Source organism: Tiliqua scincoides, chromosome 3 (genome assembly GCF_035046505.1).
Source record: "Tiliqua scincoides isolate rTilSci1 chromosome 3, rTilSci1.hap2, whole genome shotgun sequence".
Lineage (NCBI taxonomy): Eukaryota > Metazoa > Chordata > Lepidosauria > Squamata > Scincidae > Tiliqua > Tiliqua scincoides.
In genome coordinates this window covers 236,173,165-236,195,397 of record NC_089823.1, presented here as the reverse complement: position 1 = coordinate 236,195,397, position 22,233 = coordinate 236,173,165, and the positions used below count along the sequence as shown (strand labels likewise).

The 22,233-nt window shown below is 49.1% G+C and overlaps 2 protein-coding genes across 8 annotated transcripts in view; both read left to right on the top strand.

The window, feature by feature from the left end:
* The window catches only part of DVL3 (dishevelled segment polarity protein 3), a 79,258-nt gene extending 65,942 nt beyond the window's left edge, over positions 1–13,316 (top strand). For 2 of the 7 annotated variants that reach the window (XM_066620164.1, XM_066620170.1), the window contains exons 10-17: positions 2,547–2,614; positions 3,206–3,256; positions 3,371–3,520; positions 4,886–5,017; positions 8,188–8,355; positions 8,740–8,952; positions 10,166–10,558; positions 10,964–13,316. In XM_066620164.1, the coding sequence (XP_066476261.1) occupies positions 2,547–2,614; positions 3,206–3,256; positions 3,371–3,520; positions 4,886–5,017; positions 8,188–8,355; positions 8,740–8,952; positions 10,166–10,558; positions 10,964–10,995 (1,207 nt within the window). In that variant the 3' untranslated portion in view covers positions 10,996–13,316. Of the gene's footprint in view, positions 1–2,546; positions 2,615–3,205; positions 3,257–3,370; positions 3,521–4,885; positions 5,018–8,187; positions 8,356–8,739; positions 8,953–10,165 lie in introns of all 7 variants that reach the window. The other 5 variants (XM_066620167.1, XM_066620168.1, XM_066620165.1 and 2 more) reach the window with 5 other exon arrangements.
* A 2,925-nt stretch (positions 13,317–16,241) lies between these two features.
* AP2M1 (adaptor related protein complex 2 subunit mu 1) overlaps positions 16,242–22,233 on the top strand; it is a 48,446-nt gene continuing 42,454 nt past the window's right edge. Inside the window, exon 1 of the mRNA XM_066618979.1 lies at positions 16,242–16,352. The gene's annotated coding sequence lies outside the window, so the exon portion shown is untranslated. The remainder of the gene's footprint in view (positions 16,353–22,233) is intronic.

The following is a 22,233-nucleotide window of genomic DNA, read 5'->3' as shown; positions in this document are numbered from 1 at the left end:
GTATCCTCTCATTGTGCCAAACCGTCTATCACATCCCATCACCCTACCTTTCCCAATTTCTTCTCCTACCCTGCCTTTGTCTTGTTGTTCTCTAACCTCCCCATCCTCATCCCATAGGGATGAGGAGTCCCGAACCGGATGCCCCTCGGCTCCTGTCGGCCTTCCCCCAGGGATCAGTTTAAAAGCTGCTCTGTCACCTTTTTAATGTTATGCGCCAGCAGTCTGGTTCCATTCTGGTTCAAATGGAGCCCGTCCCTCTTGTACAGGCCCCACTTGTCCCAAAACGTTCCCCAGTGCCTAACGAATCTAAACCCCTCCTCCCTACACCACCGTCTCATCCACGCATTGAGACCCCTGATCTCTGCCTGCCTAGCTGGCCCTGCGCGTGGAACAGGTAGCACTTCAGAGAACGCTACCTTTGAGGTCCTGGCTTTCAGCTTCCTGCCTAAAAGCCTAAATTTAGCCTAAAAGCCTAAAAGCATAAACTTAAAATTTATGGGGAAAGGTCCAGAGCAGATGACATTTCCCTTCTGAACTAAAGTTTAACTTTGTGAGATCCAGCACTCTTTCAAGCCCATTTTCAAGACTGAAAACTAAGGTTGCAATCCTAACCACACTTCCCTGAGAGCAAGTCCCATTGAACAAAATAGAACTTACTTCTGAATAGACCTGCATAGGATTGTTCCCTAAGGCAGCAATCCTATCCACACTTTCCTGGGAGTAAGCCCCATTGGGACACAATGGGACTTACTTCTGAGTAGGCATGCCTAGGATTGTAAGTTCCAGTGCGCTCCAGGCTTTCCAAGAGCACACCCCTTAAAAACCCTCTCCAAGCGGCCCAAACCCAAGCTGTCTACTCGAGAGTAAGGAAGTCCCAGGCGGCGGCTGCTGCCCTTGCTCACGAGGACTTGCACCCTCCACCTTGCCCCCTTTCCCAGCAGCTTCCCGAGAAGGCATTTCCTCTGCAGGAAGGGCCGGGCCCTGCCTCTCCTCCGGCCGGCCGGCCAGCCAGAGTCACCCGGGGAGAAGCTGGGAGGGCTGGCAAGAAGCTGGGCTGGGAAGGGGAGAGAAGGTTGACCAACTTGGGGGATGATCCAGAGGGAGAAAGGCGACTGATCGCCGCCAAAGTCGAGGCAGGGGGAGGTGGGGGAAAGAGCCCCCCTCGGTGGAGGGAGAAGCCCCCTCCTCTTCCCCCTCCTCCTCCCCCCCAGCCCCCCTTCAGGTCCTCCCCCCACTGCCTCCTCCACTCCTGCAACTGGGAACAAAGTGGATGCCTCACATTCCTTCCCAGCCCCGAGTCGGGCAGGCGGGGATGCGGCGCTGCCCCCCATGGCCCCAGCCCCCCGCAGAGCCACTCACCAGTCTCTCCGCCACCTGGAGCCGCGATCGGGCCGGGGGGGGAGGCAGGCGGGAGCCCACCAGGCAGGAGTCTCCCCCGGGGCGGCAGCAGGGGATCAACAGGAGAGGCCCCTGCTCGAGCCGCGTGCCACCTTCCTGGCCTTCGCACCTGTGGGCGTGCGCAGCAGCGGGAAGGCGGCACGCGGCGCACTCAGGCCTGCTGGGGAGGCCCCTGCTCGGGCTGCGCTGACCGCTGCTGCATACGCCCACAGGTGCGGCGGTCGGTAAGGCAGCGCACAGCGTGCTCAGGTCGCACGCCGCCTTCCCGGCCTCCACACCTGTGGGCGTGCACAGCAGCAGTCAGTGCGGCCCGAGCAGGGGCCTCCCCAGCAGGCCCGAGCACACCGCGCGCCACCTTCCCAGCCTGCCGCTGGCCAGTTACCGACAGGGAGCCGACACGTCACCCGCCAACGAGACGGGGAGCACCGCCCCCCCTGCCGCCCAGGGGCATGCCTCGCTCAGGCGGGGCTTCCCGTCCTCCCCCCACAGCCCACCGTCAGGGGCCGCCCCACCGCCAGGGACCGGCTGCAGCGGCCCTGAGCGCCCCCACCTGCGCTGACGCCGCAGCCAGGTAGCCCCGTCAGCCCAGCCCGGCGCGTGATCGACTCACTGTTGCCTCGCGATCGACCGGTCGATCGCGAGCGACGTTTTGAGCACTCCTGCTATAAATATACTTATTTTAAAAGATTTCTGTCCCACCACTCCCAAAGAACTCAAGGCAGCTCACAACAAGTTTTAAAATGCAATATGTTGTAAAAACAACAATACAACTTATAAACCAACACAAGAAGGAGAGAGAGACCAAATGAAAAATATACACAACTCACAAAGGCCAGCTAAATAATTAGGTTTCAAAGGAGTAGCAAAATGAGTAAAGGAAAGGGGATATGGTGAATCTGCTGGGAAAGCAAGTCTCATATGGCCACCACAGAACAGACCCTTCTACACATCTCCTTCATTTTCATCTTAGGTGGTTTAGGACATGCAAGAGGACTCCTCCAGAAGACCTCAGGGAAGATTCATGTAGGGAAGGGCAATCCTTTAAGTTCCCTGGCTCCAATCCATTTAGGAATTTAAAGATCAATGGAAATGCTACTCTGTGAACCTGGCTTATAGGATTTGTAACATCTATTGTCTTTCTATTGCAGGCCCATCACTTTGACGGTTGCTAAGTGTTGGGATCCTAGTCCCAGAGGCTGCTTCTCATTACCCAGAAGTAAGTGAATTAAGGCACTATTTTCCTAGTTTTGCTTGTGTGTTTGCATAGTGGGATGTGTGAGGGCCAATTTAAATGGAATCCTATGTTTTTCCAGATTATACTGCTGCAGGTCCTCACCTACAGCTGGGCTTCAGTTGCAGGTTTGAATGCACCTTCTTGGGGTGTTTGTCCTTGTGTCTAGAAAACTAGCATGTCAAGGAGGAGGCTTCCAAGATGCTAGTTGTTCTACACACAGAAAGATTTTTACATGCTATCTTTCGCCTGCAGCTTACAATGGCCCAGTCCAGGAAAAGCTTTACTGCTTCATTCAGATGAACATATAAACTGATTTAGAGTGACTGAGAAAGAGGGAATTCTTTTTTGTGAACCTCTGCAGTGCTGTCTTTCTTGCTCTCTTTCCATTGTCCCCTTCTGTCTTCTCATGCTTACTCAGTTCTCTCCTTCCACATAACACCTGAGATACTCAATCCCTTGCATGCAAGCAACTGTTGCACACTCACCTCCCAGCTGCCCTGCCTCCTGTCCACAGGGAGAGCCAGTCCCGCTGCACCCCTCTCGCTGAACCTTCCTTTCTTCTTTCTCCCCCAGTTGCTCCCCAGCGGATCTGGGCTGGGCCAGACTCTCCATGCTCCGATCCGGGTGAGTCCCGGTGATGCTGGGGGAGGATGGGGCTGCCCAGAGGTGGTGGGTTGAACAAAGGAAATGCTTCTTGAAGAGGAGGTTTTTCTCACATGTCATGTGTGTTCCCTTTAGGCGAGCCCATCCGACCCATTGACCCAGCAGCCTGGGTTTCCCACACCGCAGCGATGACCGGCACTTATCCAGCGTACGGTATGAGTCCATCCATGAGCACAATCACTTCCACCAGCTCCTCCATCACCAGCTCCATCCCAGAAACCGAACGTAAGTCTTTGTGCCTGTGTGTTTCCCCACCCCACTTGGCTTCACTTGCATGCCATACCTGACAGGAGCAATACATGGACAGGGGCATAACTCCAGTTTAAGGGTTGAAATAAGTCTCTGACCTTCCAGAATAATGATCTTCTCTCACACATTGAGAACTGCTTGGACAGGGATGTCTTTGTTGTCTTATGTGAAGCATTAGGAATGTGTTTGGAGCTAGATATTTCAAATGAGAGAAAGAAGAGGAAGTGAATACAGTGGCTAGAAGGGAAGGTCTTGCAGGAGGAGAGGCTAAGCAGAGACCAGTGGGCTTATTTAGCAGAAGGCAGTAGGCTTGTTTATGTGACTACTTACCAAAGGATAACAAGCCCTTCCAGTGTGTGTACATGACCAGTGGGGGAATCAGGTAGTTGCAGGAAAAAAAAAATGTCTCTGGAAAATCATCCGATCCTGACTTGGTTTCCCTTGGATATCAACTAGTTGCAGTGTGATAGTCTTTGACGTGCACAGTTGAATGGAGTGCTATCCTTAGAGAGGAGTCATGACCCAGGTGGCTTGAGATAATGAACCACATGTGGCCCTAACATGTCCTGGAGTCCTTACATTTCCTTATAAGCAGAGGTTGTAGACTGAAGCTTAGTAAATCTTGAATCAGTATCTGGAGGGCAGCTTCAAGGAAGTTGGATTGTTGAAGTGGATGCAGATGGTAGAGGATGTTGAGGGCAGTGATGCTGGGGGTGGGGTGGAAGAATTTGCCTCTGTTCGGAAAGGGAGCTCAAGAACAAGAAGAGGGCCAACCGTAAGCTGAGAGCAATGTCTGATACAGCTGCTATGCAGTGCGGGCCTCTGGTTGGCTATTGGCCAGTGCTTGAAAATTTGACCTTTGGAGCTGGGACCTGTCCGCTCATCTATTGCAGAGCCCCACAGATTGTGCTGTATAAACAATAAGAAGAAGAATTCTGGGAGCCTCTGTTGTTGTAGCATTGTTGAAGTGAAGCAGATGCATGCCTCATCTGTGATTGGATGGGATACCACTGGAAGCCCCATAATAAAGCAGTTTGAGCTTTGTAAAGGAAGCATGTCAGCAGATGGGTGAATTGTGATGGAGACTGTGGCAAGACTATAACTGATTATTTGTAGCAATAGGACAAGCAGTAGCATGAACATTCATACCCTGAGGAAAAGTTCAGTTCAGAGAGGGATTATAGAAGATTATGGTCTTGGCCAGCTGATTCAAGACTTCTGGGGTGTGCCTGTGATGTGTTGTTCCCTGGCCCCATCCCTCTATGTGTGGCACCTCCATGTGCTCCTCTGCTTTTCCATTCCCTTTCATCTCTGCCTCCCTTCCCTCCGTCCAACTTGCAGGCCTCGATGACTTTCACCTGTCCATCCACAGCGACATGGCCACCATTGTCAAAGCCATGGCCTCCCCAGAGTCAGGCCTGGAAGTACGTGACCGCATGTGGCTGAAGATCACCATCCCCAACGCTTTCATTGGTAAGATGCAGCCTCTCTGTGGGAAGGGAAGTGTGTCTCCCATGGAGATAACAGTTTAGCCCTGCATTTCTCAAACTGTGGGTTGCAGCCCTATGTGTGTTGGGTCACAACCCCATGTGTGGCAGTTTGCAACCCCAAGTGCTCTAGGCTACAACACAATGCTCTCTGTAGTACCTTATTGGGAGCCCACAGAGGCCACCTCCAGACCACAACTCACTCCATTGGCCTCTGAAGGCCCCAAAATTTCCTACAGAAGCAATAGAAGCCATTCTGTTTTGCAGAAGCAACTTCTGGTTTGCTCCTACAAACCAAAAATCACTTCTGGTTGCTTCTGCCAGGCATTCTGGGGCCATGGAGGCCAATGGAGTGGGTTGCTGGCCCAGTGCAACCTGGAAGCTACCCCCAGAGGCTCCCAAAAAGGTATTGAGGTACTATAGGGAATCCTGTGTTGTGACCCACCATAGAGGACAAGTGGGGCTACAGCACTAAAAAGTTGGGAACCATTGGTTTAGCCCAGGGGTGTCAAACATAAGGCCAGGGGGCCAGATGTGGCCCATGGAAGCTTTTTATCCAGCCTTCAGGCTCTCAGCTGCTGAGCCATGCTGAGGTGTTACTGCTGAAAGGGCAGTCACTTGAAAATTGAGCTCTCCCATTTCTTGAATATGATCCAGGTATGTATATTTACTCTTCTGTCATTTGCAGCTAACGAGTTCCCAAGTGAGGAAAAAGTGCTTATTTTTGGTCATGAACTGTTTAATGACATCACTTCCTGCCTAATGATATCACTTCCGGCCCTCAGCAGGCATCATGAATGCTATTCGGCCCTCTGTATGAAATGGGTTTGACACCCCTGGTTTAGCCCATGTTTTAGGTCAATGATTGTACCTGTCCTTTCAGTGACATTAAGCAACTATGGGAATGTAGAACAGCATACAAAACTGTTTATCTTCAGAGATGACTTGCTTTCAGAATTCTGCATTCTGGTGCAGGTTTCTGGTGCAGAATTTGCATTCCTAAGTATCTTGGCTTTTACTTTTTTTCTCTATAAACTTCTAACTTTCCTAATTGGAAAATATTAATAAATAACACAACCTTCAAGAACTGTTTCATATGCACTGTTAATACAACAGTTCAGTAAGAGAGGTCATATTATTATGCCCATTTTGCAGATGGAGTGGGATTGAGGCTAAGAGAACAATAGCTTGCCTGAAGTGAGTTCAGATGAGATTTGAATCAAGAGTTCCTGGTTCTCAGCACACACCATGGTGGGGGTTACTGAACAAGGTGGGGGTGATGCTTCAGTGTATCATGTACATTGTCATTGCCCCATGACCTTGACGTACCACCCACCACTCAAGATAGCCTTACTGCCCTTTTACTCTCTCTTGCAGCCACTCTCTTGTTGCCACAGAGCTCTCAGCTAAAAGTTCTGCAGCATCCAGAGTCAGATGAATCATGCAAGTTGTTCATGTTTAGTTCTAACTAGAACTGCAGCAAATGGATGTCTATTTTTGCTACTGCATTTGCAGGTTTTGACATTGGCAGGGCCATTTCGGTGTGAATTGTAGAAGACTGAAAAATGAAGCAAAGTTGGGCTGAAAGTGTGTGTGTGGCGGGGGGGGGGGAAGAAATGGCTTCCTGGCAGCAGCTCCTGGTGGCTGCTGGCTACTCTGTCCCTTCTTGCTATGTCCTTCTGAACAATACTATATCACTGCATAGTGTTGTTCTGAGGGGAACTGTGGTCCAGGGAGGAAGGCCTGTGAGACTGATTGTAGAACCTGAGCAGGCTCATGTGGGCACAGGCGGTCCTTTAGGTAACCTGGGCCCAGACTGTTTGTTTTTAGTACCCAGTCCTTCAATTTGGCCTGGAAACAATCTGTTAATCAGTGTATCTGATGCAGGATAAATGTTACTCTCAACTCACTTGACTTCCACTAGAGTCCAGGCAACAACATTTTGAATCAGTTGCTGTTTCTGAACCATCTTCAAGGGTTGAAGCGTGTAAAGCACATTTCAGTAGACCAGTCTGGATGTGATTTGTGTGTATGTGATCATACTTGTAGTAGGTGGTCCTGTTTTGGCTAAAATCCTTTTGGCACAAGGTGGGAACTTTAAAAGTAGAGAGACTAACATAAATATTTTGTTACCCACAGTTTGCCCTGAAACAATGCTACGTGGTGATGTAACACTGTTCACAAGGCATGGTTTTGGTGGGAAAAATAGTGGTTGACAACTGCCAGGAGAACCGCCCATGTAGAACAATGAGAAAAAGATGGTGAAACAATGAAACCTGAATTCAGCCAATAGTACTCCCAGGAGAACTTTCAGCTCCGTCCTCGTTGTCTCTGGTAGTGATATCCATAATTAATAAAATAGTGCAGAATGTTAGCTTTCTTTGGCTGCAGTTCCTTGCCTGGAAACAAGTCTCATTGTACACAGTAGAGCCTGCTTCCAAGTCAGGGTGTACAGGTTCAGGCTGAACATAGAAACCTTTGGATGGCATGCCATTTGAAAGGACCTGCCTGCATATAGCCAGTGGTTTGAATGATGGCAACAGCAGAGGACCTGACTCGGCCCGCCTTCCAAATCTCCTTCACCTCTGAGTTTCCCTTCCCTCTTCCTAGAACAGTGGTTCCCAACCTTTAGGAGTCCACGGACCAATGAGGAAAAATCGGAATTGTCATGGACCACATGCAACCCCCTCCCCCACTCCCTGCACACACAAAAATTCAATTAAATTTGGTAGTCCATGGGGGAGTGCTAGGTGAGTGAGAGCTTCCTCATGGACTACCAGAGAGGCTGGAGAATGGACCACCCATAGCCAACACTTCAGTGCTGGGTGCAGCTACTTTCAGTCCATTCTCTACACTCTCTGATGGTCTGTGGAGGAGTGCTCACTCAGCGGGATGCTGGAAGTGCCAGGTGAAGTTGAGGGCTGTCTCTTCTCTACCCTCTGTGATGGTCTGTGGGGAAGTGCTCATTCAACGAGTTGCTGGAAGTCATAGAAGCTGATCTTTTATTTTTCTGAGACCTCATGGACTACTTCTCAGGGTCTCACAAACCATCTGTGCTCTATGGATCGTAGGTTGAGAACCACTGTCCTAGAACCACCTACTTTTCCCTCCTGCCGTTAATGTCCTAATTTCCCCTTACTGCTGGGTCTTTTGCAGGATCAGATGTGGTAGATTGGCTTTACCATCACGTAGAAGGCTTTACGGACCGTCGAGAATCCCGCAAGTACGCCAGCAATCTGCTGAAGGCCGGTTACATCCGACACACTGTCAACAAAATCACCTTCTCGGAGCAGTGCTACTATATATTTGGCGATCTCTGTGGCAGTACGGCCTCTTCTTTTGTAATTTGTAATTGGGGGGAGCAGGGTGGATTGTGAAGCAAAGTAGAAGATTGCAGACTCTACTACAGTGAAACAGATGGTGATGGTTTCAGGCTGTCATGTGGCAATCTGTTACACTGGAAAGTAGAACGGCATACCAGGATTCACATGTGCTGAATTTCTTTGCATCCTGACTTATGGCATGCTGGCAAAGTCACTCCTCTCTGTAGGGAGCTGTAACTTTCAAGCAGTAGTCAGTGGGTAGGCATCGCTTCCCCCCTTCCAGTTCCACTGAAATTTGATAGATAAGAGTAAGGTAGCTTTGTCCCCCTGCACAACTACCCCATTTCTGGTCTAAAGTCTTGCCTTTTCTGTCTCTCTTCTTCAGACATGGCCAACTTGTCCTTGCACGACCACGATGGATCCAGCGGCGCCTCTGACCAGGATACACTGGCTCCATTACCCCATCCTGGAGCCGCCCCATGGCCCATGGCCTTTCCATATCAATTTCCACCACCTCATCCATACAATCCCCATCCAGGATTTCCTGATCCAGGGTACAGCTATGGAGGGGGCAGTGCAGGCAGTCAGCACAGTGAAGGTAAATGTGCAGGCTGGGACTCAAACAGAACTTTCTCTTACACTGTAAAGAACAAAAAATATCACCAGATTCCAACATGGTGGTCCCACTTTTTCTTTTCAAATAATCTTCACAGAAAGGTTTCATTTTCTTTAGATTAACCATCCAGTTCCTTCTTGAGTGACTCTTGATGTTTCAGGTTTTTTTTGAAAAAAGAAGCTAATGGAAAATGTTGCCTACTCTTCCCTCCACCTCTGCAATAAAAAAAAACTCAGGGCCCTTTGCAAAATGGTGTAAAACCAGAACTATCCACTAGGCAAGTTTGAATAGTTATTTGGAGACTGACTCAGTGGGTTCCTTCAAACACCTTTGGATGAATAGGTGGCAGTGGTGGCAGCAACAGGTGGAGGGACTCCGCTAAGATTTAGGATTGGGGGGAGGGGCTAAAAGGTTCAAAAGGAGGCAGAGCGGCAGGAAGAGAAACTAGGCGAGGTAATGCAGGAGAAGAGGGGAGGGAGGATGGATGGTTGTCCTTACAAGCAGAAGAATGTGCAATCCATGGCAAAGGTATTTATCTAGCATTTCAGCATCTTCTCTGTTCAGAGCCTGCTTAAAAGAACAAGTTCCTTAGTGAGTGGCAGCTTCACCCCCAAAGGAGGAGGAGGATTCTTCCTTCAGCAGTTCAAGTTCAACTAGGCTGCGACTACCTGGTGATACAGCAGGAGCACCCTGCATGCCTTCCATCTCTTCAGCTACCCTGGGGGAAGAGAGGGGAAAGGACAGGAGAGGAGATGGACAGAAAGGGAAAGAGAGAGAAAGAGAACACAAACATTTTCATCTGTGCTGTCCCTGACAAGCAACAAATCTCAGAATTTTAATCACCCATCCCAGGATTGTGAGAAAATGCTTAGCCCATTCCTCTGAAAGGATTTGCTTTAGTGTAGGGCTAGTCAGCATAATTGAATGGCACATCCATGCACAGTCAATAAACTCCTATGTACCGGATGCTGGGGACATTAGAGAGGACTGTTGCTTTCACGCCCATGTGCCTGTGAACTTACTTAGGCTAGAAATGGAATAGTGGACTAGATGGATCTCAGTCTGGAGCCTGCGAGTAATTTAATGCTCCTATGAGGTTCTTCATACTCTTCTAGTGGGCCGCCCCTTTTTTTCAAGGTTGCAGCCCAGAATATTCCCTAATCCTCATCTCCATCCCATTCTATTCTCTGTACAGGAAGTCGGAGCAGTGGCTCAAATCGCAGTGGAAGTGAGCGAAGGAAGGAGCGAGATCCCAAGGCTGGCGAGTCTAAGTCAGGTGGCAGTGGCAGCGAATCAGACCATACCAGCCGCAGCAGCATGAGGCGGGAGCGAGCAGCCAGTGAGCGCTCAGTGCCAACCAGCCAACGCAGCCACCACTCACTAGCCCACAGCATCCGTAGTCATCACAGCCAACAGTCCTACGGGCCTCCAGGCCTTCCACCTCTCTACAGCCCTCCCATGCTCCTGATGCCTCCACCACCTTCTGCCATGGGACCCCCAGGGGCCCCTCCTGGCCGAGACCTGGCCTCTGTGCCCCCTGAACTGACGGCCAGTAGACAGTCATTCCGAATGGCCATGGGCAACCCCAGTGAGTTCTTTGTGGATGTAATGTGAACTGTTGTCCGTCCTTCCATCCCTACCTATCTGTTGCCCCATCTGTTTGTCTCCTAGGAAGAGCCCAGTCTCATTCTGGTCTTTTTTTTTCGTTCTGGTAATTATGAAAAGGGAAAAAATAAACTGAACTAAACGTTTTGATTCTAATCCCCGCCTGTGCGTGGACCCAGCATCTTCTCCCTACTCCCCCTGCCCTTGATTGCAAAGGCGAGCTCCCTTGCTTGTACCAGTCCCCCTAACCCTTTCTCTAACCCATTAATCTGCATCTGCCTGGGGTCTCTGCTGCTCGCCTCTGTTTTCCATGCCATCTCACTCTCCCTGCCCTAAACACATGCCCTCTTTCTTCTCATCCCTTTCTGTGTTCCTTTCTGTCAAGCAGCCAAGAATTACGGGGTGTTTGACTTCCTTTGAGCTGGTCGCCTGTGGTGGGGAGAGCTGCAACGCGCTGTGGTGGTGGTGGTTTGACTTCCCCCCAACAGAGGAAGACACAGAGCCCTCCAGGCAGGCACTTGGGCCCATGTGGGGGCTGAAGATGGCTTTTTCCCTACACTTGGAAGATGCCCCAACTTTATCCATAACCCCGAGAGGGGAACAGGGCTAAGATCCAGCTGTATCTTTCTTCTGTCTAATACATGTAGCAACATGGTGGTCACTGGCATGAAGCTGTGAGGTGAAGAGAACCTTCCACCCTTGCTGTCTAGCACAGTGTTACTCCCAACTGTGACAAGCCTTCCTGGTAAAGTGGGACGCTTCAGAGAGGCTTTCCCCCCTCTTCCTTGATGCTTTTGCCTTCCCATGTCTTGATTAGAGCCACAGTGAGAGCACCAGCCCTTATAGCACATGTCAGGATATAGGGAGGATATGGTTTGTACAGCTCTGACCATGGACACCAGTTTCCCGTGTGTACTAAGACTGCTGATGCTGTCATCTCTTCCTAGAACAGCCTCCTAATAATAGTCTGCTGTGCCACAGAGTAACTGCAAAGAAAATGCCTCTCTCCAAGCAGGGTTTCTCCACTCTTCCACATGTTGTTAGCCATCTTCCTGTTGCTTCCACTTTTGCTAGTGGAGCCCTTCTCACCCGTTTTTCACACTTGCGTCTACCTTTTTTAAAAAGTCAAATTTTGTTTTAAGTTGGAGATCTAGCATTTTAAACCTTCTACCCCAGTCTAGTTGTATCTGGACTACAAACCCCAAAGAACTTGGGCACTCCTGCTTTCTCTGCAAAACTTTCTCTTTAAATACAAAACACACCATTTCTGTTCTTAATAACCCAAAAACTGAAATAAGGGTTAGTTTGGGGGGGGGGGGGAGAGAAAGAAAGGGAGGGACTTTAGTCATGAATAGTTAGAGGATGACTCATTTCCATGGGATATAGTTCTTGCTTGTGTAGTGCTGCCTCCTGAGAGGTTGGATCCACTTCTGCATATGTCTGCATGCTGTACTTCTAAGGAATCTCAGCAAAGTTTTGAGTATGGGCAATGGCTCAGTGCATAGAGCTTGTGCTTTGCATAAGTTCAGTCCCTGGCATCAAGAAGTAGTGGTGGAAAGTCCTGTGCCTGGAACTCTTAGAGCAGCTGTTAATCACGGGTCTGACTCAGTGTACGTAGCTTCAGATATTCATGAGAAAACAACAAGAGCCACACAACTCAGCTTCTAATTGGTTTCAACAAAACAAATTTTGTGGCCTTTCTGCCTGTGGAGATGAATTTGTAGTGTGTGGACAATGCCAGGTAATCTCTAAAGCCAGAAGAGTTGCTGTGACTGTTTTCCGGTGGTCAGAGGTTGGACCTTAAGTATTCTGAGTAGTCCAAACACCAGAAGTAGCAGAAACAGATAATGCAGAATTCTGTTCTGCAGAACCTATACATGCGCATGTACATTCTGATCGCATTGTGTCCAGATGCAGTATTCATCAGTTTCCTGTAGAGGGTGACTTTATGCGTGAAGCAATCCTTATTCTTATTGTAACATTAAGGATTTGATTAGTCAAGAACTCCACAGCATTTGGCTTTCATACTCCAGTTCTTGCATAAACAACCATAATATTTGCCACTTTCTTGAAATAGTAAGCATCTTTGTTATACTCTTGGCAAGGGGCGGCAGCCTCTCTTAGCTGTACAAGGACTGTGCAGAAGATAATTATATACTTTACCACTCTACTGCCTTTAATCAGATTGACTTTCTGCCCTGGGATGGGTTCTTGTTGACATGATGCAATTGCCCTCTGCACCAATGTACATGGGGGTCTAGTTGTTCTTGTGTATTGAAATGTACCATCACTCCCACTTTCAGTCCAGCACCAAGTCGCTCTCCTCTCCTGCTTGCAGGTCCCCTTCTATAACTGTGATATCTGTACCTCTGCCAGCTTGCTCTGGTCTGCTGCCTTGCTGTCTGTCCTTTGGAGTCCTCATTTTTGCCCTCATTTTGGCCTGCTCCTTTTCTCTCTGTCTATCAGCCTTTTAGGCTGTTGCCCACAATTTAAACATCACTTGGCCAATCCCTTCTCTGTCCTTCTGGTGCTACATCACGTCTCATCTTCCCTCTTGCGGGTACCTTCCTTGTCCTTCTGGTACTATGTTGCCTTCTTGCTTTTCCTCCTGCTCTCTCCCTTCCATTTTGGTGCTATCTTCTCTTGTCATATGTACTGCCCTTATCTCCCCCCACCCATTGGGGTTTTATATACGTTAAAACCATCCAACCTGTTTTTATTTATAAAATAGTTTTATTGGACTCCCTGTTGTTTGTGTGTGGTTCATTTTCTCCATTATCTTAAAGGTCTAGCACATTTGGTTTGTAAAGCGGTATGACATGATTTTGTCACTTGGTTTCATGATAGGGGGTTGGGGGTGGGTGGAGGGAAACACTATAAATCAATATAAATTAAACACTATAAATTAATACACTCCTTTTCTTGCTGATTCTCTCTGTTGGAAATGGCTTAATTTGATCTCAGCTTCTCAAGTCACTGCTCCAAACAGCTTTTAAAAATGAGGGCTGCCAGAGAACACAAGAAAGGAGTGTAGATATTAAGAGATGATTAGCAAGAAAAGGAGTGTATGAAAAGAAAAGGAGAAAGGGACAGTGGAAAGCTTAATGTAAAGAAAGGGGGAAGAAAATACGGAGTAGAAATGAGAGAAATATGGGGGGAGAGCTTGTAGCCAAGGAGGATGTGTAAAAGAGAGAATAAAGAATGGTAAAGTGAGAGCAGGCATGCCAAAAAGGCAAATAGTGTGGAAGCTTCATTAGTGGCTACATCAGATACTGTATAGAGCTACACTTTCAAGAGCAGTAGAAACATATCCTGTTCTCCAGTCCTGCCAATTTCCAAGCCTGATTTGTAAATTGCTGATGGGGACTAGAATTTTGCACCATTCAGCAAGTGGTCAGGAAGTGGGGGGGGGGGGAATACAACAGACTCAGCAACAGACTGCTACACCCAGTTTTACTGTAAAAGAACTGAAGTGGAAACAGTTGTCCATGTCCTGATCGTTAATCACTGCAGGTGATACTGAGGTATTTCTACAAATCACCAACATGTGAGGATGAAACACCAGTGCAGACAAATTCAAGGTTGTTCTTGAATTTGTGGCTATGTTGCTGAAACATACAAATTCATGGCTATGTTGCTGAAAGGAGGAAGCCTGGCTGGGAGCCCATGTGTGACTATTGTAGCAGCTCCCTAGTTCCACTTACTCCTGCAGCTCACTCTGGGGTGGCTTTTTGTAGCATGCAGAAGGCTCAAGTTTATGCCTGTATCTAGGGACCCAGAAAAGATATGGAGTTTCCCCCTTCACAGCTGCTTCTCATCCCAGTACTGTAGCCCCATCTTCTGTGTTAAAATGGCAGAAGAGAGCTGGATGGAGCTGCAACCTTCTGCTATCTCCTCAGGTGGAAGTGAGAGCTTCCCATAGAAACCCAGAGTTGTGAATGGAAAGTCTCTCTCACCTACCACCAGCACCTTGGCAGGGGACAAGAAAATTCATGTCTTTTCAATTCAGGACACAATTCAGGTGACAGATGGAATACTGTATACGGAATACAGTGGTTCTCAAACTTTTAACACCATGACCCACTTTTTAGAATGAGAATCTGTCAGGACCCACCAGAAGTGATGTTGTGACCAGAAGTGACATTATGAAGCAGAAATTTTTTTAACAATCCTAGGCTACAATCCTACCCACACCCAGGAGTAAGTCCCATTCGCTATCATTGTTAAAAGCAGATACATAGTATTCTGTTACAGATGTGTAACATTTCCCAAAATGCAGTCACATATGGTAGCATCAAGTCTAATATATTAAATGTAAAATACTGAAAAGAATAGGGGCCGGCATGAAAATGGCTTGCAACCCACCTGGTGGGTCCTGACCCACAGTTTGAGAAACACTGCTGTATAGCAAGCAAGGAGGGGGTCAAAAAGAAAGCCACTTTCCCCGAGCTTCAGGTCTTTGCCGATCCTAACACTAACACTGAAGGACGGTAAGGAAGTATAATTCTTTTATATTTAGAAGTGAGTAGACAAAAGCTTGCATGTACAAAGTTTATTAAAAACTAAAAGAAGGAAAAAATTCTTGCCTACCTTCATACAGGCCTCCATCAGACTCCCTCCCTCTCCAGCTGACTGGGGCAATTCCTCCCACCCTCAAAAACAAGAGGAAGAACTGCTGCTCCCTAGTAGTGATCCCAGCCATGAAACGGGAAGCCCTCAAAGCATGCCCAGTTATCTGGATGAGGGGGTGAAGGGTACTGCCTGCATGAGAGACACTTTCTCCACTGATGGACATGTTTCCAGGACCCCCTGCCTCTAAGGGCTGGGAACAACTCCAGGTCTTGCAGTGGGAGTTGCAGAACCCACCTCTGGGAGGAGGAGGTGCTGGTGGCTTTGTGCCCCCTCTGAGAGGCGCCAGGAGCCATGCTGGAGGAGGCATGATGGACAAGGAAGTCACTTCTGAGGTCAACCCAGAGGAGGCGCTGGCGGCCTCATGCGCCCCGTTCCTTCTCCTGTGGAGACTCTCTATTTGGAGGTTACAAAGTCACCAGTGTTGTTGCCTTCCAGCACGGTCTGGGGCAGGTGCCCCTCAGGGGTTGCAAAGCCACCAGCGTCCTGCCCCCCCCAGCATGGCACCTGGGGCAGGTGCCCCCTAGGCCCCACCCTAGTTACACCTCTGATGCTGGGAGCCCCTCCTCATGTGCAGAATGCGCAGCTTGGCCTGCCTAAGTTTGGGGGGCAGGAATGAGTGCCACACGGCAACCCTGGCCCTGGTGGGCATTGCTGTCAGGGGCCCACAGAACTGCATCCAACCCCATCCACCGCCCAGCGCTTCCTGTTCCACTGCTGCCAGGGCGCCTAAGAGACTGGCTCTCGGGGCGCACTTTGGTGCGCATCCTCTATCAGGGAACTAATGGGGACGCCAAGCTCGGAATCAACCACTGAGTAGTCCCGCAGCAGCCAGGGCCCCAGCGCAAACTACAAGTCCCGCGATGCCTTGCGCCGCCGCTTTCTGGTCAGGCGGTCCGTTCCCTTTCTACCCGCGCTTCTCTCGGCTCGCCTGTCCTTCACCGCAGTTCCGAAAACTGGCCCCAGCGCAGGGCGCATGCGCGGGCCGGGTCGGGCCGGGCGTGGCGTGGCCGACGCATGCGCGCTGGCGGCGCTGCTGCAGTGGTAGGGGAGGGGCGCCGGGAGAAGGCCTGCGGTGGCCATCTTGGGAGGTGGTTGAGGCGGCGGCTGAGGAAGCGGCACTGGCCGGGGCGGCGGTGCTGGGGCTGGTGAGCGAGGGGCGGAGGAAGGCGGCGGGCGAGGCTCGGGACTGCTTCTCCCCGGAGGTCTCCCGCAAGGGGTCTCTCTTCGGGCGGCCTGGTCAGCGCCCCCCTTGGGAGGTCTGGGGCGGCCTTGCTGTCGGAGGGGGCGTCGTGCAGGCCCGGGGGCAGAGCCCTTCATGCGAGGGTTCCCGGGCCGCCTTTGGGGGGAGAGGCGCGCCTGGCCCTGGGGCGCTCGGCAGCAGAGCTCGTGCGGCAGGGTGTTGCTCTCTGCCCGCGAGGGCTCTGCAAACCCAGGAGGGAGGGATGCGGGTGAATGGGGAGCGCCCTGCATCTTCTTCCTCCTGCCCCCCATGGGTAGTAGCAGTGGCGGAGCTGGAGGAGGGCAGAGCACCAAGTCCCTGCCTGCCAGTCCATGGGTGGTAGTGGTGGGGCCCCTTGCGCGCTGCGGTGAGGGTCCCTGCAAAACTTGATGATTTGCCCCCTCCAGCTACAACCAGTGGGTAGTAGAGCGTTTGCTTTGCATGCAGAGGGTCTTCCCGCACCCTCTCTGAAGGGCTGGTGGAGTCCTCCTGAAGAGCCCCTGCCCACCAGCCAGTGTAGAGCACTGTGTTGGGTGCACCAAGGGTCTGATGTGTCGGACAACCTCATATGTCCCAAAGGTTGAGGGTTTTCATAAACCTCCTCTTCAAAGTCAGAGGTCTCCAATCTTTTCAGTACGAGGGCTGCATCCAAGCCACATTGTTTTTTTTGTACACGTTTGCAGCCCAAAAAATCAGTTTTATAAATCAATGAACGAAATTTAAATGAACAAGTTTTACTTGGGTCTTTTTTGGGATCAGCATAATATAAGTATGCTGCATAATGTGCAGTATGATTATGATTATTCATAATATGAATATGTCACAAAAGAGAAATGTGACATTTGCAAAGAAATAATGCCATACTTAAATTGAGAAATGATAATGTTTGACATTTTTACTCATTAGCAAATACGAAACAAGTTGATGAGGGCTGGATATGGCAGGGCCATATCTTGTGGCAGGGCCAGATATGACCCCCATCCCAGGCCACAGATTGGAGACTCCTAAGTAAAGGCACACTTAATTGTTTGCTGTTGAACTACATGGCATTGCTCAGGTGTTTGTTGTACCGCCCTTCGCTGGAGGCAGTGATCTGTGTAAGATGCAGACTGGTGTGGTGGAGGTTTTGGTTTTAATCTTGCTGTGGGCTATAGTGTTTGGGATGGATGCCATCAACTTGACAAAGCTAAGAGACCATTGTTATGGTGCTCTTTTTGGAGACTCTGATGTAAATCCTTCCGATATGTATATTGGCCAAAGGAATCTATTGTTCTGTCACCTTTAGCCTGCATTCTTCTCTCCCTTGGTGTTGACCTCTCCACAAGTGTGATGTTTTGGAGATGTGACTGTTTGGTTTGGGTATGTGGTGAATCCAATGGTAAGGAAAGTTCCCATCATACACCTATCTAGGTGGCAAGGTACGAGGAATAATGTGTTTCAGGTAGAATTGACTCTGTACAGAACTGACCAGGGCTGCAAAGGGAAGTAGTTTTTTAAGTTTGGCATCATCTCAAGGTTGATGCCAGTTCTGTGTTTATAATGAGGATTGAGCAGCATAGAAGGAAATCTTAGTATCTCAGCTGGGTGTATTTGTGTGGGATGCTGATTTTGTAGAGGTTGATTGTTAATCGTCCTGTGGTGCCATAAAGACCGGTTTTTAAGAACTTGGCCAGGCTGAAATATGTGTGTTTCTGTCTTGCTGTTGTGCAACATGGTTGGGCAGCTGCTCAGCGAGATTTGAGAGCTATATCTATGACATCAGGAGGCCCAGTGAAACATTGTCATTGCTGATGTGCACGTTTTCTCCTGAAAGCAGTAGTCTTACTGCACTTTGACCCAGTCTGTGCTTTTGTTAATGTGGTGGTGGGGGTAACCTTCAGTGGTTATTTTTTAGAACCTTTGTATGGTGTTTTCGTGCTGAAAGGGAACTGCCTCAAGTGTGCTTTCTCTTAACAAGGAGAGATCTGTTTCTGCAGTGTAGTAGTTGTGCTGCCCACCTATTGGCTTAAAAATCTGTCATAGCACAGTTGTATTTGGTTGTGACTGAAAAATTGCTGGCTGATGTGTTTGGTAAACCATCTTTTTTCTACGCCAACCTCTAAATCAGGGGTGTCAGACTTGTTTCATACAGAGGGCTGAAGTTAGCATTCATAGGGCCTGCTGAGTATTCAAAGTGACATCGTTAATCAGAAAGTGACATCATTAGGCAGATGATGGCCAGAAATAAGCACTTCGTGTTCATATAGAAACTCATTAGCTGCAAATGACAGAAGAGAAAATATGCAAATCTTGTTGATATTTTCAAGATATGAGAGCCCAATGATCAACCTGGGATAGCCTAATTATAACAGTGCTGCGTTTGGCCTGTGGGCCTTATGTTTGACACCTCTGCTCTAAACGATTAGTCAAATGTTGTCTTCTTCCCCCCCTTCTTTGCCCCACAGAAACAGAGCTGGGGTGGGAAACTTTTGTCACAGAACAGCACTGTGGTGTTGCTGTCATGACCTAGAGCAGGGGTGTCCAAACTTTTTGGCAGGAGGGCCACATCATCTCTCTGACACTGTGGGGGGGGGATTTACATTTCAAATTTGAATAAATTTACATAAATGACTATATTAGAGATGGAACTTATATGAATGAATGAATTTTACTGAGCTTTTTTGTAATACACATGGGGGGTTGTTAAAATAATTCCTGACACATAAAACACACCTCTTCCCTGGGAAGAGTACAGAACAAACTTAAGAGGAGTCAGAGTGGTCTCCCCCCCCCCCATGCAGGAGCATGTTTTTACTCTCACTCTTCCCCCCCCCCCCCAATCCTGGCAACAAGCAGCAGCAAAGGAACACAATCAGTCAGGGAGCTGCTGGGCACATGCCCCCTCAGGACAGGAGTTTGTTTCTCCTCATTCACACAGAGAAGGGAGCTGCCTGTCTCCCCCTCACAGTCCTTCCCCCAGCCTGCACCCAGCAGCAAACATACTTAGAAGCAGGCAGAGAGCTGTGTGTATTTCCCCATTCACAAATGGACCCCAACCTTCCTCCCTCTCTGCCAGCAACCCCAACAAGCAAAAGCAGTAGTTTTCCTCCCCATTCAAATATCCCTTGAGTTCTTCCCTGCAGCGCCCGCCCGAGCACGCACAGCCCAATCGGATCCACACTTTCCTGGGAGTAAGCCCAGTAAGACAGTAATGGAACTTACTGCTGAGTAGACATGCTCTCCAGCTGCATTCAAACATCCCTGGGACTTCTCCCCTGCAGTGCCAGCCCCCCACCCCACCCCAAGCACACTCACAGTCCAATCGGATCCACACTTTCCTGGGAGTAAACCCCACTGAGTCTGATGGGATTTACTGCTGAGTAGGCATGCTATCCAAGGGCATTCAAAGGGGATTTCTCCCTTGCAGGGCCTGCCCCCCAGCACACTCAAGCAGCACAAATAGACTCACAGTTTCCCCTCCCTCCTCAGTGCCTGCCCCCCCAAGCCAAACGCAAGCAGCACAAACAGATCCAGGACTTCTTACCCTCAGCAGGCTTAATGGGAGGGTTGCTGATGGGTGGGGCTCCTGCTCTCCTGTGAGTGCTTAGCCTTTTCCTCCCTGCAAAGAGCAGTCGAGTTGGGGAAGAGCAGTTGTGTGGGGCAGCGAGTCCCTGGGGGGCTGGATTGGGACCCTCTGTGGACTGCATGTGGCCTGGGGGCCGGGGTTTGGGCAGCCCTGACCTAGAGTGCTGGTATCTCTTTAAAGGTAGATATAAGAATGAGAGTTGTATGTGCAGTCTTATAGGGCTGTTTGGTTTTGAATAAAGCAGTGGTAAGGAGCCCATGGCTCTGTTCCTGCTCCTAATTGTTATAGCACATTCTGTTATCTGGTGACTGGAGGACAATTGTAATTTACTACAGGCTGCTAAATTATAAGGTTGTGTTAAACATTATTGTTCAAGAAGCCTGGTAGATCTATATGATGAGTAACATTTTACAGCAGGTACCCAACACCTTTCTAGTAGATCTGATAGAACTAGATGAGCGGTGCCCAAACCCCGGCCCAGGGGCCACTTGTGGCCCTCGGGGGCTCCCAATCCGGCCCGTGGGGAGCCCTTAGTCTCCAGTGAGCCTCTGGAGACTTGCTGGAGCCCATGCTACTCTGATGGAACTGCTCTCAGTGTGAGGACGACTGTTCGACCTCTCACCTGAGCTGTGGGATAAGGGCTCCCTCCACTATTTCATATCTGTGATGCAGCAGTGGTAGCGAAGGAAATGCTGGCCTTGCTTTGTGCAAGGCCTTTTGTAGTCCTTGAGCTACTGCAAGACCTTCATTCATTCATATAACTTCCATCTCTAATATATTAATTTATGTACATTTATTCAAATTTTAACTGTAAATTAATTCTTTTTTTCCCCAGCACAGTGTCAGAGAGATGATGTGGCCCTCCTGCCAAAATGTTTGGAGACCCCTGAGCTAGATCATAGAAACTCAAGCACTACTTCTGTGCACTCTGGTGTATTCATCTGGTCACATAATTGGAATGCAATAATCCATATTAATGATGCCATCCTATAGCTTGGCTAAAACCATTGCCTAGGGCAGTGATTTTCAACCTTTTTCATCTCACGGCACACTGGCAAGGCACTAAAATGGTCAAGGCACAACATTAGCTTTTTGACAATTGACAAGGCACACAGTTCTGTCAATGGGGGCTCACATCCCCTAATGGTCCTATTGATAAATGACCCTCTCCCAAATTCCTGCGGCACACTTGGGGACCATTTGTGACACACCAGTAGTTGAAAATGGCTGGCCTAGGATATCATTCTAGAATTTGATGTTGATTAACTTAACTGCTGTCGGAATGCTTTAGATGAAGGGTGTCCAAACGTTTTCGCAAGAAGGCCACATCATCTCTCTGACACTGTGTTGGGGGCTGGGAGGAAAAAAGAATTAATTTACATTTACAATTTGAATAATTTTACATAAATGAATATATCAGAGATGGAACTTATGTGATTGAATGAAGGTAGCTCATTCAATCATTCATTCAATAGCTCAAGACCTATAAAAGGTTTTGTGCAAAGCAAGGCTGGCCTTTCCTTTCCTGTCACTACTGCTTCACAGACATGAAACAGCAAGCAGTGGAGGGAACCCTTGGCCCACAGCTCGCACAAGAGGTTAAGCAGTTGGCCGTTGTGCTGAGAGCAATTGTGTTGGGCCAGCACAGACTCCAGCACAGACTCTGATGCGCCAGAGGTTCATTGGAGACTGGGGGCTCCTCGTGGGCGGAATTGGTGGTCCCTGAGGGCCGCAAATGGCCCCTGGGCCAGGGTTTGGGCACCCCTGCTCTAGAGTAGGGTTGTCACTTGTTTCATACAGTTGACCAAATAGTATTTGTGGTACCTGCTGAGAGGGTCGGAAGTGACATCATTAATCAGGAAGTGGTATTATTGTGCAGGTGATGGCCATAAATAACCACTTTGTTCTCACATAGGAAATCATTAGCTACAAATGATGGAAAAGAAACTGTGTAAATTTTGATCATATTTACAGGATATGAGTGAGCCCAGTTATCGCACTGGGACACTGACGTATCATATAAGCTGCCCTCTCAGCAGTGCCACTTCTGCCTAGGCATCACTTTGTAGCTCAGCAGCTGAGAGGTGTTCTGCAAAGTGACGCCTTGGCAGAAGCGGTACTGCTGAAAAGGTGACTTGTGTGACAGTTGTGCTCTCTTAGTGTCTTAGTACATCTCCATCTTGGTGTACCCCTTCCCCATAGCATTTCTTGCTTTTTGAGGTCTCCTTCCATCTCTCCCGCT